The sequence below is a fragment of the Notamacropus eugenii genome, chromosome 5, assembly GCF_028372415.1.
Source record: "Notamacropus eugenii isolate mMacEug1 chromosome 5, mMacEug1.pri_v2, whole genome shotgun sequence".
Classification (NCBI taxonomy): Eukaryota; Metazoa; Chordata; class Mammalia; order Diprotodontia; family Macropodidae; genus Notamacropus; species Notamacropus eugenii.
The window spans coordinates 437,993,546-438,010,781 of NC_092876.1; the positions used below are offsets into that span (position 1 = coordinate 437,993,546).

General features: G+C 37.8%; 1 protein-coding gene across 4 annotated transcripts in view; it reads right to left on the reverse strand.

Annotated features, from left to right (window-relative positions):
• The window catches only part of PRRG1 (proline rich and Gla domain 1), a 131,713-nt gene that overhangs the window by 18,187 nt on the left and 96,290 nt on the right, over window positions 1-17,236 (reverse strand). For all 4 annotated transcript variants that reach the window (XM_072615189.1, XM_072615188.1, XM_072615187.1 and 1 more), the window contains one exon: window positions 15,776-15,936. In XM_072615189.1, coding sequence (XP_072471290.1) covers window positions 15,776-15,936 — 161 coding nt within the window. The remainder of the gene's footprint in view (window positions 1-15,775; window positions 15,937-17,236) is intronic.

The following is a 17,236-nucleotide window of genomic DNA, read 5'->3' on the forward strand; positions in this document are numbered from 1 at the left end:
AAATGTGCCTGACTGAGTTTTCACGATTAGCCTATGAAAATTCAAGTAGCTTGCCAAATTCTTTCTTCTGTTTATAGTACTTGTAATCAATGACATTCTATTAACACAGCCTTGCAATTCCTTCCATCTTCCCTCCCTGGAAAGAGGGAGTGTTTCTTGAGTTCTAGGGTAGGCAGTGGAAATGACCACCAAGTATCTCTTAGCCAAAATGGTTACAACAGCCTAGGATGTCTTTACAAGCATTTCATGGTTCATAAAACATTTCCATAAATCTTGCTGGATCTCAACAACAACCCTATATTACATAGAACATGCACATGAAAATTTCTGCTTTTCAAAGATGAGGAAACTGAGGCCAACTATGATAACTATCTTGAATCTTGGGAAGTAGGTGAGTACTTATCTGCCAGGCTGATAGAAAATAGGACTAAATAATCACATTATGAAAATTTTAAATAGTACGTATAAACCACACATCTACACTGAAAGATTATACTTAGCAATTCACCTGATCATTACTGTTTCAAAATGTATAAGGCCATTATCATGGAGAAAAATTTAACTTTTAACAAGATCTTAGTCCTAACAAAAGGAGTATTTTTTGCTTAGTTACAACAAAATGTAAAGTTCATGTATAACACTTGGCCAGTCAATAAAAACTAACACTTAGCAGCTTTTCAAACATTTTCAAAATCGACTATGGCAGTAAATCCAGCTCAACAAAAGGCAAAGTAAAGCTATGAATTAATAAAATCTGATTAATTGGAACCACAGGGTAATTCAGTTCAATAAGCATTTATTAAGGCACTTACTCTACTACTGGGGATACAAACAAGAGGAAAAATAAACCCTTTCCTCAGGGAGCTTACATGCTCATACATTCTACCCCGAAATACAGCATGTACATACAATAAGCATGGTGAAAGTATGATAAGTGAGGGGAAGGAGATCAGGGCAGCCCCCGTAAGAGAGTGGACATAAGAGTCTGCCTTCAGGTCTAGAAGTCTCTGATACATAATATCAGCCTAACTATGACCACTAGTCATAGATAACCTTCAATGCTGCAGGTAAGACTAAGTTATAGACTACCTTCATACTGTTACAGTGTCAGGCAGGGATGTGCTAATAAATGGTTGACAACTATTTCTCACAGGAAAAGAAAAGGCATGCACTAAATTTAATTTGCATTGTTAATATTTTCTCCAATTCTTTCTTAAATCCAGAAAATCAACAAAAGGAAAAAAAGGCAACAAAATTAAAAACAAAATCCAGTCCTGATTTTCTAGTGTTTGTCAATTCAAAATAAAAATGTTCTCACCAAAAATTTAACAGTCAGCTCCCTAACCAGCAGGGACAGATCCCAGGTTCAGGATTCCTAAGTGCTATACAAGGAAACATGGGAAACAAACTGGCAGTCAACAGAAAGAAGGCTTTTCTTGAAGGGAACTCAAAACAAGAAGAACTGTTGGGGACAATGGGAAAAGTTGCACGTGTGGCCCCATGGAAAGTGGCACCCAGAATCCAGTGTTTTGTTTTATTTAATAGAGTTCTTACCTGGGTGAAGCAAGACCAGGTCTAGGTTGGTGGGGAGAGAGGGAGCCTGGACTTGGGGAATGGTACTGATTCACTAATTTATGGTAACATTATGTATGCCCCCAAGAATATCTACATATTTGATGGGATGTCAAACAAAATTCACCATAAAAGAATCATTTGGCTATTAATTAAATGCCTGGGAATTAGCTTCTTTAGCTCTTTTTTCTATCAGGTGGCTAAATTGCTTTGCACCACAAATTTAAATATGCAAAAATCAGCAGGGAGGAGGAGGAACATTTTCTGACATAAAAACATAATTTCAAAAACCACAAGCAAATAAATGAATGCAAACACAACCTGAGCACCCTGGGTTTACGGGGATGATGTTCAGCTTCTAGTGCCTGAGCCCCAACAGGATACACACAACACCAAATCTTCCAGTATCTGCCAGTTTCTCATGGCAGAGACAGAAACCTGAGAGCTCAGAAACTGTCTCTCACCACCTGGTCTGCTGTTTTCATGCCCGAGACTGACAAAATAACATATGCCCTATCCACATGACACTACTGCAAGAAATTTAACTGGAAGAGGCTAAGGTGCCATGGTAAATATTCTTGTCAAAGGCAAGTCATGTTAATTTAACTCACTTGGCAAGAAACACTTCAAACACTCAGAGTAAGGCACTGACATCTTGGCTTTCCAATGCAACAATTATGTATGGCTATTCTGAGAAATAACTGGTTTCTAAAGAGGAACACTGAGTTTTAAGGAATTAGGTTTACCTTATTTTAATCATGCATAAGGAGCATTAGTTTGTACAGATTTAAATAGGCTATCATTTACCAGATATCGACGTCTCTAGTTTGTGAACACAGTTAAAGCTTAAGAAACAATTACAAATAAACCAACAACGGATGTGGCCAGAATTTTACTCTGTGAGGGCACCTGTGAAACGAATTATCATAATGCAAGAATGAATTCAGGTTGAGAATAATATTGCAATATTTTGATAGACACATGATTTCCAAGAACTAAAACATTTGAAGGATAAGAGGGACCTCAGTGGCCATTAGTCCCAACTCATATACAAAAGAACCTAACAATAACACACTTGACAAGTGATTACTCAACCTCTTCTTGAACACCTGCAAGGAGGGTGAACCCACCCCCTCCTGAGGAACCCAGGACACTTCTGGAAAGCTCTCGTTGTTAGGAAGCGTGTCTGACGTCAAGTCCAAATTGGCCTGCACAATTTCCACCCATTGTTCTGTTTGGCTGCAGGGAGTAGAATGAGAGACAAAGTCTAATCCCTCTTCCACTCCTTCAAATACTTGGAACAACTATCACATATTCAGGTCTTCTCAGCCTAACTAACACACCTAGTTCTTACAACTGACTCTCATGTGATGTACATTCAAGGTTCTTCAGTGGTCTGGCTCCCCTCCTCTGAACATTCTCCAGTTTATCAATATCGTCCTTAAACTGTGGTGCTCAGAACTAAACACAATACTGTTGATGAAGTGTGATGAGGGCAGAATATATAACATCACCTCCCTAGTCCTATAAACCATGCATTTCTTATTGCAACTCCACATTCCATTATCATTTTGAATGGCAACCACATTATAATGCTAGCTCATCTTGATTTTGTAGTCCTTGAAAACTCCCAGATCTTCTTTCAAACAATTGGCTACCTAACCATGCATCCCCCATCTGGCATATGTGAAGTTGATTTTTTACATCCCTATATTAGACTACTTTTATCCATCACATCTTATTAGATTCAGACCAAAGCTGAATCCTGACTGTCCTCTTGTGTGTTCACCATTCCTCCCAGGCTTGTGACATGTGTAAATTTGATGGGCATGCTATCAATTTTATCCAAGGCACTGATAAAATGTTACATAGCCCAAGGCCAACAACAGAGCCTGAGGGTACTTCTCTGGAGCAAGGTGCCATATTGACTTGAAATCATTCATTCCTTACAGAAGCCAGCTGTTCTGAATTTGTTCAGTCTTGAATTTATCTAATTGTATTTCTTTCTTTTCTACAGTCTCTCCATATTTCCTACAAGAATGGTAGAAATACTCTATCAAAATCTTTGCTAAAATCTAGGTAAATCTATATCAATAGCATAGATGAGGATCTATGAGGTGATAGCAATGTGGTGCAATGGATAAAGTGCTTATTCCAGAATCAGGAAGACTTACATTCAAATCAGGCCTTAGACCCTAGCAGTATGACTCTGGGTAAAATACTTAACATCAGTTTCCTCATCTGCAAAATGGGGGTGATAAGAGCATCTACCTTGAAGAGTCACTGTGAAGATCAAATGAGATTATCTGTAAAGCCCTAACACAGTGCCAGGCACATAAGAGGAGCTGTATAAAGGTGAAAAATTATTATTATTAGTTTAGTAATCTTGTCCAAAAAAGGAAACTATTTTTGCCTGGTATGACCTTTCTCAAAGCATGTGACCTTTAAATAAGAGACCAAAGTATAAAACAAGGAACTTCTCTGCCCAGCATCCATATACACTAGGACATACTCTTCTACAGATTACCCTGTCACCAGTGGCAGAAGAAACAGACAGGAAATACGTTTAGCCAAGGCAACTGAAACTCCTTGGGTCATTTCCCAGCTGGAAGCCTTCTCTGTTTCCAAAGCTGCCCCCGCTTGAGGTCACACGTGAGACTGCTGATGTCATCTACTGGGCTAATTTCTCCAGGACTGGAAGGAACAGGTTCCATTCTCTCTATTCCTCCCTCCATGTCCTTTATCTCTTTGTCCGTCTCTCGATAAACATTTATTAAATGCTTATCATGTGCCAGGTCCTGTGTTAAATGCTGAGTTACAAAATAAAAAGGAAAAAAATCAGCTTCTACCTTTGAGGAACTCACATTCTAACGGGGGAAGGCAACATGCAAATGACTATGTACAGATAAAACACATGCAGGATAATTCAGAGACTTTTCAGAGAGAAGGCATTGGCATCGAAGGGGTAAGGAAAGGCTTCTTGCAGAAGCTGTGGTTTTAGCTGAGATTTAAAGGAAGTTAGAAGGCAGAGACAGGAAGGGAGAGAATTCCAGGAATGGGGGTGGGGGGGCCAGATGGCCAGTGAAAACATTGACCAAGTCAGGGGATGGAGTATCTTGTGGGAGGAAGAGCAAGGAGGCCCATGTCACTGTACCATGGAGGATAGTAGAATGTGAGAAGACTGGAAAAGTAGAAAGGGAATGGATTATGAAGGATTTTAAAAGTGAAATAAAGGATTTTTTATATTTGATCCTAGAAGTAATAGAAAGTCACTGGAGTTTGCTGAGTGGAGAGAGTGACATGGTCAGATCTATGCTTCAGAAAAGACTCTTTAGTAGCTGAGTTTCAAAAGATGGATGATACTGGGGAGATATCAAGGCAAGGAGACCAACCAGAAATCTACTGCAATAACCCAGGTGGGAGGTGATGAGTATCTAGACCAGGGTAGTATTGAAAATAATTTTTACTTTTTGTTATTTTGAACTTGATAGAAACCAATTATTATAACCTTCTGTATTCAAAGAACAAAAAATGATTATATGAAACTGTGAATCTCTAATACAAATAGCTTGCTTAATATAAAGCATAATAAATTCAATCTATTACTTTCAAAGTTGTCTTGTTGCCTCTATCTCCCTCTGAACTTCTGTCCACTTTTCTCTGTGTTTAAAAAGAATTCAAGACCCTCTTCTCCATTTTTTCTGGTATCATCCTAATCCCTAAATTTCCACCTCCCAAATTAAAAAACAAAACAAAACACTTTTCATAATGATAAATAAGTGAAATAAATACAAACAAATCCGCAGATAGGTCATGTCTGAAAAGGTCTATCTCATTCTACATCTCCCATCTATCACCTTTCTGTCATCCTCGGTATGACCTACCCTTGATGAAGTCATACTGGCTTTCTATTACCACTGCTTCCAATTATTTCTTTAATGATCTCTTATAGATTCTTCCTAGGAATGGAAATCAAAATAACTGGTCTATAGTGTGCAGACTGTTCTCTTCCCTTTATGAAAAATCAGGCAGATGATCAATCATGAAAGACTTAGCTACTCTGATCAAGGCAATGATCCAAGACAATTCCAAAGGACTCATGAAGAGAAATGCTATTCAGCTCCAGAGAGAACTGATGAATTCTGAGTGCAGAACAAAGCATACTTTTTTCACTTTCTTTATTTTTCTTGTCTTAAATTTTTTTTTGCAACATGGCTAATATAAAATATGTTTTACATGGCCTCACATATATAACTGATATTATACTGCCAGCTTCCTCAATGAGTCTGGGAGGAGGGACAGGAAGGAAGGAGATCAAATTTTTTTTAAATGAATGTTAAAAATTAAATTAAAAAGACAATAAAAAAGAAAAGAAAAATCGGGATTACATTGCCTTTCTCTAACCTTACAGAATCCTCTCTTATTTTCCATGATATTTCAAATATCACTGTTAATTGCTCAGCAATCACATCTGTCTATCCTTTCCAGACATGAGGATAGTGTCCAGCACTAGAGAGGTAATAATTTTTCTGTTCTCTCTGCTGGCCAGACACATCTGAAATATTGTGTTCTGTTCTCATAGAACACTGGAAAGTTGAAAAACACTGAGGGAAAAGCCATGATGATGGACGTCAGGACAAATCCAAATCAGCTGAACAGAGGAAATTTTAGTTGGAATTACAGAACAATATAGATGAACTCTTATCATTCCAAAGTAAATCTTCCATCAGCCTTAAATGATCCTTGAATGGCAAAAAGAACATCTGATTTCTTCATGAAGATTTCAGGATTAGACTTTGTAAACACTGAAGTCAGGTCTTCATTCTATCACATGCAGATCAGCAAAAAATATTTTACACTATGTTAAGAGAGCTGCATGTGAGAGATGGAAAAATATTTATCCTCCTTGAGATACCTTCACTGAGACGCCCTTACAAACTGATAAAAAATCTAGACCAACTCTGGAAAAAGTATCTCAAAGTCTTAAAATTAGATTTTGCCTTGGAAGATTCTTGATTCCCTAATGTTTAATGAGATTTTACTTGAATATGAGGGGCCATCTTCCAGAATATAAAAGCACGTTCAAAGGGGAGTTGTTCCAGGTGGCCCCCAGAGGGTAAAACTAGAAACAAGGGCTGGAGGTAATAAAGATATAAATTTTTGCCAAATGTAAAGAAAACCATCTTAATAATGAGAGCTGACCTCAAGTAAATTGGGTTTCCTTCTGCAGGACTGAATTCTCTCTTACCATAGGCCTTCAACTGAAGACTGGATGACTGCTTCTCAGGCAGGTCTATTGATAGAAGATTTTTGTTTGGGTAAGTTTGTTTCAATTTCAATTCTGTGATAACAATCAGTAGTTAGGGGAGGGAGAGGGAATAAACACATCCAAGAAAACACACACACACATCACTGTTTTTCAATTGGTATAGATACCAGCAATTAATGCACAACTGCATGTTGTCTAAAGTAAAATAATTATTCACGCACTGAATATTTCAACCTTGGAGCTGTTTAAAAACCAAAGAGTATAAATGCATCTCAACAAGTTCCAACTTGCATTCTTCCCTGGACTTATTCTCATTCAGCCATTGGACTGGCACAAATCACCCAAGAGTTTAAGTTCAAGGTTGTCTGAAGTTTAGTTCCGTTCCTAGGTTTAACCAGCATTGCATAATTAAGCACCATGAACCATAACATTCACATTAAATGGAAATGAAATTTGCTAGCAGAAAATCATGATAGATTCCTTTAAGCAATATGAAGTTTTAGGCATTTCTACATACTCTAAATTATATTGGCCACAGATTAGAAGTCAGAACAGTCTAAAACCCTTAAGAGAAGGTCTGGAGTGCTTAGTCTAACATATTACCTATCTATACTGAGATAGATACCTCCAATTAACATACCCTCTGAGAACAAAGTTTTCTTATTTTGAATAGGAATTCATTTATATGGCACTGTAAGGTTAACGTAACACTTAAAACCCTCGGTAAATATTATTACCTCTATTTAAAGATTGGGAAACTGAGGCACAGGGAGGGTTCATCAATATGCCTATGGTTACCCAAAGTGTCAAGAGTTGGGACTCAGGATTCCTGATGTACAGTTCAGTATTTTTATGAAACATCATGTTTTAAAATCCTTTCCTAAATCATACAGAGATGTACTGGAATATGGCATAAAGGCAATGATTTCACAAAGTGTTTGTGAGCATCTTGGAGTCTGAAAAATACTATCAGTGTACAACTGAGCACACAGAGTTCTATACAAATAGAAGCATGAAATTGCAACTCTACCTCTCTGTTTTCTCCTCTGCACAACCAGGAATGAATGAACTGAGCTACCTCTAAGATGCTTTTTAGCTCTGACACCGTATGATTCTAGAATTCAAAATATCTATGATTTTGTCAACACGGGTACTTCCCCTAAAGGCACAAATAGAAACCCATTCATCCACACCTCATATTGTGGGATTCTTGTCCATGCCCTTCCATAAATCACATTTCAGAATGTGAAAGTTAGAAGGGATGTCAGCAGCCCCCTAGTCCAACCCATAAACAAAAGAAAATCCCATTATTAATTTACCCAAAAAGAGACTGAAAAGCTTCTTCCTGAAGACTTTCAAGGAGGGGAGCCAACCCACCACCTTTCTAGGTCTGCTTCATTTTGGGACAGTTCAATTGTTAGAGGAAAAAAAAATGTTTTTTACATCAAATCCAAGATGGTCACTCTGTGGCTCTACCCACAAAGGTCAAATGGAACTACAGTTATCCCTTCTACATCATAGGGGTTAGGGGGGCATCACTTCCACCATCTGGAAAATCTCTGCAAAATTTTTTTAGCCCTCTTTTTATACCAGAAAAAAAAGTCTGAATTTTTTTCTTTTTCTTTTATGGGATATTTACATTATTGTAAAATTTGGGTTAAGTAGTTGGCTACCACATCCATGTGCCACTCTTCTCATCCATGACACCAGAGTCCAATTTTCCACCTCTCATTTGTGGCAGAAGCTACCCATGGATATTGAAGGAAATGCCAGCAGAATGTAAGTCCTAACAGATCCTATCCAAGCTGGCAAGGCACTGAGAACAGTCCTAGGGACAGATAGCTACTGACTACCTCCGGGAAGAATTTGTCTACACTCACTGTGTCCACTTCCTCTCCTCTCACATACTCCTCCACCCTTTGCAATCTGGTTTCTCACCTGACCCTGAAACCTAAACTGTTACCTCCCAAAACAATCCTTAACCTGATGCTCTTTTCCCACCTCCCTCCACCCCAATTCTAATCTTTCTCAACCCATCCACTTCATTCAACACTGTACACCACATTTTCCTTTTGGATATTCTTTTCTTCCCGAGACTACTCTTTTCTGGTTTTCTTTTTATTTATCTGACCATTCTTTCTCAGTCTCCTTTGCTGAATCATCGTTTATATCAGGTTGCCAACTGTGGATGTTTCCAAAGGCTTTTTTTTTAGAAAAAAGTCTTCTCTTGGTGACCCTATCAGGTTCCATGGGATTGTTATATCTATGCAAATGATGTCAAAACCTTTATATACTTACATACACACACACACATATGTACATATATACACACACACACGTATACACACACACATATCCCAAGTCTTTCTCCTGACTCCTGCTATGCATAACAAACTGCCAAACAGACATTTAAAATGTCCCAAAAACATTTCAGATTTAACACATTCAAAGTAGAACACATCTTTTTTTAAATTAATTTGTTTTCATTTTTCAAAAATCACAGAATGCACCTTTCAATCCAAGTCCAAATGTCTGTAAAAAGCCTCACCAATCTTCTAGTTCCCCAAGGTTACCATCTGAACAATAACTATTCTCAACTCCTGACTCTCTGAGCCTTCCACATATCCAACCAAATTCACGTATTTTCTGCTGTGTCTAACTAACATAAGCCTCAGAAAATAGAAAGAAAAACAAACAATAAGTTACCTCTGTACACAAATAATCTTTTTCAAAGTTGCTGTTTAGAAATGAGTAATATTAAATATACGGTAGAATATTTGACTCAAAATTAAGCTTATATCATCATCATAACAGCTAATGGTTTGTAAAGCACTTTAAAATATTACCATTTTTATTCTTACAACAACCCTGGAGTATAGGTGCTAGCACTATTCCCATTTTATAGATGAGGAAACTGAGGCAAGTAGAAGTTAAATCGCTTGCATAACTAGGAAGGGTCAGGCTAGTTTTGAACACAGGTCTTCCTTACTCTAGCTCTAGGGCTCTAGCCATGGTGCTGGTACAACACAGAAAAGAAAAACTTAGTTTTACAAGACTAATGGTAACTAAAGTATCCTGAGTCTTTAGTACAGTTGTGTTGGGCAGTTTTTGTAGATATATTCTAACAATAGCAGAAAATAAAAGATAATTTATAGATCGTCAATCTCTTCCAAGGTCATTTGTTTCTCCATTTAAAATGAAACTTAAGCACCTCCCTCCCTCTACAGTCTGCAAGTGTAATTTATATTCATAAAGAAAACTTTCTGATCGAAGATATTATAGTCTATGAAATGAGTTAGCCTAACAGCACTTAGTTCTAGGAATAAATCATCTTAGACATTCATTAATAAATAGTGAATAATAAACACTCCCAACTTCTCTGGGCCCAGTCAGTTTGGGAACAAACATTATAGTCTTAAAATCCCTGCTTAACATTACTTAGTAAGCTATAACTGAAGCCAAAGGTTCCTATTTTTTTTTAATTCCTCAAATTATTGCATCTACATTTAAAACAGAAGTGATCACATGTATGCAGGCACCCATACCCACACCCACAGAGTTCCTCTCCTGAGATCTAAGCCCGTTTTTGAGACTTCCCATTGGTTTTTGTGTCCTAGACTCGAGTAATGTTTTCTTGATATTCACAGAGAAGCTTCACTGATTGAAAATGACTGGAGAAAATTTCCTGACTTTGGCGTTGCAGCTCTCTTAATCTTGAGAGGGCTAGAAGTTAAGCAGTAATTTGGGGAGGTCAGGTTCTCTGTGGCATTTCTGAATTTGCAGTTTTAATTGATTCTAATAGCTTCATGATTCCTTGCCAAGAGTTCAGCTTTATTTTTAGAAGCTTCTGCCTATAAATAGAAGATGTGTTCTTTAAGGGGAAGGGAATAAGCACTTATACAGTGCCTAATATCACCTACTATATATGATAGGCACTTTACAAATATTATCTCATTTGATTATCCCCACAACCCTGGGAGGTAGGTGTTGTTACTATCCCCATTTTTACAGTTGAGGAAACTGAGGCAGAGAGAGATTAATTGACTCACTCAGGGTTGCACAACTAGGAAATATCTGGAGCCAGATTTGAATGCAGGCCTTCTTGACTTCAAGTCTTAGATCTGCATTCATAAAAGGAAAGGCAACTTTTGAGGGGTTAACAATCACTTTAACCAAGTACCTGTATCATTCACCTAATTCAGGGGAGTCAGAATCCTGAACTTCCAAGAAAATACAGAGAAATTAAAAGTCAACACATATGGCTCCCTCTGCCTGAATTCAAGAGATAGGTCCAACTGTCTGACCATAGTTACCAGAGAGGGAAGCACTGACATCTGGGTTTTCAAAGCCAAGGGGCTCCTTAGTGGCTTCCCAGAGTCCTCGTCTAACCAAACACTTCCAGTCAGTAAGCCCCAAAATAAAACCTGAACCTTATAGCCTTTATACACTTTTTAGAGTCAGAGGGTATCACATCCCTTAAGAACTAGTGCCTCATTAACAAACGGTGTGAACCTTCTTATAAACCTTCCCAGGCCCAACAATGGGTGGGAAAGATCCTCCTTAATCACATTCAAATAGAGGCATTATATTTCTTGATTATACTAAAACAAAAACCACAAAAGATTCTATTTTACTTGCCACTACAGGGTTAATCTCAGGTATGGCTGCCTATTATAATCTAGGTAAGGACTGGCACAGGCAACTTTTCTTCCACAGCAGAGTCCTACCCTGATCTATAGTTAAAAAAACCCTATCCTGAGAAGGATGAGAAAAGCAGACCAAATAGGGCACCTTCTGTCCAAATTATTAAAATCTGTCTGAATAGATTATCAGACATTTTGAACTGGATGTCCCAGAGGTAGACGAAAAAACACCAAAACAGAACATATGATCTTTCTCCCCCAACTCACCTCTCTCCCTAATTTCCATGTTAACTGCTGAGGACACCACCATCTACCTAAGCTCCCAACCTTGGTGTCTTTTTCAATTCCTCTTTTTTTAAAAAAATTAAATATGTTTAAATTTAAAAGTATTTATTCTTTCCACATCTCACCTTCCAACTGACCAAAAAAAAAAAAAAAAAGAAAGAAAGAAAATAAAGCTCTTGTAACAAATATGTACCATGATCAAACAAAACAATTCATTTTCACATTGGTTGTGTCTGAAAAATCTCTTGTTCTACCTGTTGCATGCATCCATCACCTCTCTGGGTCCTCATCATGAGTCCTGTGGAATCATAGTTTGTCATTACATTGATGAGGGTTCTTAAATCTTTCAAACTTGATTTTCCTTATAATACTTTTGTTTAAATTATTCTCATGATTCTGCATCTGTCCTCTGGAAATTATTATTAAAACACAAAGAAGAGTGTTTGTGCTGGTAACTTCCTCTCAACCTGAGAATGGGATCAAAACAATGTGGTCCCAATGACCTCCAAGAATTGGCAACCTTAACAAGTGTCTCTGCATTTCAGTGAGCCCTAGCATTCTTGTGAGATCTCATAATGGCATCGTGTTATTTGGGGATTGTTGGTTTGCACCTGTGATGTTGGCTTTGAAAGATGAAATGAAAGAGAAAGGGCATGGCCCATACAAAAGGGAAAAAGGAGCAGAAGAAGAAGGCAAGAGAGCAGGATGAGTTTCGAATTTTTTTTGGTGTGAGCAAATTTTTCATATGAACAAAATGGATACAAAAATGGATGGTTTCATGACTGGCATCTATTACGTTACAGTTGCAAAACTATCCTGATACTTTCTACTGCTGGGGAGAAACTATCATTTCAGTCACGTCTGACTCTTCATGACTCCATTTGGGGTTTACTTGCAAAGACACTGGAGTGGTTTGCCATTTCCTTCTCTAACTCATTTTACATTTGAGGAACTGAAGCAGGGTTAAGCAGCTTGCCCAGAGGCACACCTAGTGTCTGAGGCTGGCTTTGAACTCAGGAAAATGAGTCTTCTGACTCCAGGCCACTCCACCACCTGGATGTCCTAGCACTGTGCTACACACTTTATAACCATGATCTCATTTGATTTTCACAACAAGTCTGTGAGGCAGGTATTATTATTATCTCTAATATACAGATGATGAAATTGAGGCAAACAGAAGTTAAGTGACTTGTTCAAGGTCACACAGCTAGTTAAGTGTCACAGGTCAGATTTGGACTTAGGTCTTTATGACTCCAGACCCAGGTTTCTCTCTATCCATCACACATCTATCCTGTACTATTGATGTTAACAGCAACACTGCCCTGAACTAAACTGTACACAGTGAAAATTACTATGAAGTGGAACTTTGTGGGACTGTAATTTGATTTGATCACAGCTTGAATCCTGGTAAAAGTGGTTATTGTACTGAGTTGATAATCTGTTATACAAAGAAAAATGACCACAGGTAACTATAAGGTATGTGATGCCTGACACCCAGGCTAGTAGCAGAGTCAATTTTAGTTGTGTAGTGTTGGGGATAGCTTTATGGAGGTAATGAAAGGATTCTCTCCTCTCCCTTTCTCAATTGTGCTGTTTCCATTTTGAAGGGGAAAGTTCCCTACTTTGGAAATTATTGAGATTATGGTTACTGTACCCCTTGAATACAAATTATAAAGTGGATGCTGCAAATGTTTTCAGACCTTGACCTCAGATTCAAAGAGTTGATTTTTTATTTTTACTTTGCCATAAGAAGTCAGCCTGTACTTTTCAAACCAGACGTAGCAGGAACTATGTCAGAAGGATTTCCCACTTTCCTTTTTGTACTTAATTTTTCTGGACAACAAATTCCTTGAGACACATTTTACTGTCACTATACACTCCAGACTTATCAACAATGGAATATAAGATTTGATCAACCCTGTTGATCAATACCTGCCTCTGAGTCCAAAACAAGCTACCTGCTGCTCCCTTTAAACCCATACTTTATTTACATGTATCATAAATGAAGGGAATAGAAGAATGATAAAACTGAACTAGGCAATGTTAATTGCCTTCAACAATTGCCGTGTACTCAAGCGTAGAGTCTTCTCATTTCTAGCCTCAGACTGTCTTCCCAGATAGTCCCCATGGGAACATGCTATCAGCTCAACAAAGAAGATTGAGTCCTAATAGATTATCCCTAAAGACATGGAGCATGAGTATACACCAACCATTGAGAAAGGTTCCTCCTTCTCTTCAAAACACTATTTGCTGGCTGATCATAGCTAACCTCTTCCTAATCAGCTAAAGCCCAGGATATAAGTTCTGGCCTGCTAATCAGTGGTCTAGGGCTCCTGTAAGAAGTATCATGAATATAGGTGAACTTGGACTTAGAAAGAACTAAGTTTGATTCCTACCTCAGATACTTACTAGTTATGTGATCTTGGACCAGCCATTGAGTTTCCTTATCTGTAAAATGGGGATAATGGTAACATTTATCTCTTAGGGCTGTCTTGAAGATCAGAAGATACATAAAGAGTTTTGTAAATCTTAAAGTGTTATATAGATGTTATCATTACAGTGAGGTGGATTATCTGGGATGGAGTGTAGACCTCCATGAAGGCTCAAGAACTGCAGTGGAACTAAAGAAACACCCATAAATAAGGAGTAGGAGGAATTATACCCTGGGGTGATGGATTAGCTACTGTTCTTTTATTTACAAATCTTTCTATAGTCCCTACTATTTTTAATCATTGTCCTTTGGGTAGCAGTCAGGGTGGATTTTTGCCACAGATGAACTCGATATTTTCCTGTTACCTTTTCCTTTGGCTCACCCAAAGGAAAGGCCTACAGGATAAGGCCAATCGCTTCTACAAAGTCGTTTTCCAGAACTCAGAGAAGGAGAAAGAATTGTAAAGTTAGTAATTCTTCCAAGTATTGGCCTCCTTTTAGACCTCATCATAGTCCTCAAAGATAGTTTTGTATTATTAAGGACTTTTGGCCCTTCATTGGCCCTATCTAGAAGAGGAAACTTCTCTTCCCTAGGGATTTTCCTTCTCTGTGTCCTTCTATCTGGAGGCTGCAAGCTCTTTCCACTTTCCTGGTGCTTCAAGAAGAAATAAGAGAAGTCCCTGAAAATAGTCTTGGTCCAAAGTTCCTTCAAGCATCATTTTGACCTCTTTGCTTCGTCTTTAGAATGAAAAACACATTGTCCTTGAAAAGATAAGAAAGAGGAGATTGTAGAAGCCAGCTTAGCTACCTCTATTCAAAAAGTACCCTTTTCCTGTTCCTTCAAAGCAATACTCCAACTCTCTTCTCCTTTTTTTCTCAAATTATATGTTTGTATGTCAGAGAGGAAGCTGACCTGCTGAGAAAAGCCAGCACAATGTAATTGAGTCCTATATAACCTTTAAGCTTATGTCCTTCCTCAATTTCTGTGTTTTATAGTAGTATTCCTTAGTGCAACACTGAAGAAAAAGTCTAGATATCTCTCACAAAAGGAATTTCTTCCTGTTTGCTAACATCTATGATACACTTTGACCTCATAAAGATTGAGAATCACTTTTGAAAGAAGCAGCATCCCTCAGCTTAAGTCATATATCTTTTAATAAAACTGATCAATCTTAGTTTCATAAAACAAAGAACATTTTATTATATAATAATGTTTAGGAACAAAGTTATTCATGAAAATAATGGCTTCCTTCCAGGCTGCAGAGGTCATACCCCAGTTTATGAGAGTTTCTGAAAAAATACTGGGAAAAGATTTCTTAGTCCTATATACAAGGCTATTGCACAAATTCTTCTTTCTTTCAGAACAACCTTCAGGGTTCCTCAGAAATGCTCAGGTCGCAGACTCTTATTCACAATGAGGAGACAAAATGAGAGAGGCTGAGGAAAGCCAGGCTGCGTTTGTATTTCAGCTAGGCATATATTTTTGAAATGTAGCATTTCCATATTCAGTAGTATAGAGAGGAAAGACAAATCTACAAGGGAGTATCTTTAATTATGTTCCCCCTTCAATACTTACAGTCTTCACATCATTTTCAAAGGCTTCTCTTGCCTCTTCATAAGTACAGACTTCTTCTTTGCACTCACGTTCAATATTTCCTTGTCTTATCTCTTCCAAAAAACCATTTGCTCTTGGGTAACGCTTTAATACTGAATTGGCTTTCTCTTCAGTGAGGAAAACTGAAAAAGATGGGAAAATAAAAACACATTTCAAAAGCAAATTGGTTTTAAACATTCAAATGAAAACTGATGGCTGATGAATTAGCACTCAGTGGTCCAAAATCACTGAATCTCAGGGATTCCTCCCTGCCTGTGCACATAAAAAATATCACTGGGGCTCACTGGGTGTCTAAATGGCATAATTAATTGCTTTTAGCACACTTTTCTTGCACTATCCAGATGTCTAAATGCAGCAGCAATAATGGAAACATAAGAGATGAGAGACTGGAGGTTAAATCTGAATAAATAAATCTGAGAATTGAAGACGATAGTTTTATGAGTCATTATACCCATTCATTCATGTAACAGAAAATCAAAGCCTACTTTTCCTGTAACTTAGGTTTTGCCCCAATTTAGTCATCAATAATGAACATTTTAAAATGAAATTCTAGAAGCCTTAAAAAGAGAAGCCCAGAAAAGTCAAATAAAATTGATCAACAAACATTTATTAAGCACCTACTCTGTGCCAGGCACTGTTTTTAAGAGCTGTGGATATGAAATGAGTTAAAAGACAGTCCCTGCCTTCCAGGAGCTCACAAATCAATAAGCATTTTTAGTATGTTTGAGGCACTGTGCTAAGCCAGGGCAGCAAAGAAAAGCAAAAACAGACCTTACTCTGATGGAGCTGACAACTTAATGGAGGAAGAGGAAAGGAATAAGCATTTATATAACACCAACTATGAGCCAGATCTGATCCTGACAATAATTCCCTATTTTACAGTTGAGGAAACTAGGGCAAAATGGTTATGTGACTTGCCCAGGATTAATGTCTAAGACAGGATTTGGATTCAGGTCTTGCTGAAGGAGACAAAAAACTACGTACAAACAAGATATATTCAGGGTTCATTGTAGGTAACCTCATGGGGAAGAGTGTAACATAAAAAGAAATGAGAAAAGATCTTGCAGAAGGTAGGGTTTTAACCTTGAAGTAAGCTAGGAAGGAGGCAAGGAGGCAACCAATGAAAATCCCTTGGATTCTACTTCTGGGTAAATCAGCTCACAACCTCTCAAACTTCTCCAAAATAGAAATCATGCACCAAACATAAAGCAATTTTAGCTATTTCCATGGACAAAGATACCAAGAAGTCAAATAAGGCAGAAACTCAATGAATTAAAGGCAGAGAAGGCTAATTTCTAATCCTAATCAACACAAAATGCCCTCTCCTTCACCTCTCACCCTCTAGGCAGCATGGCTACAAAATTTGGCCCATACACTTGCAAGAGAATTCAGCTCTATAGTCCAGTCTCCATAAACCTAGTG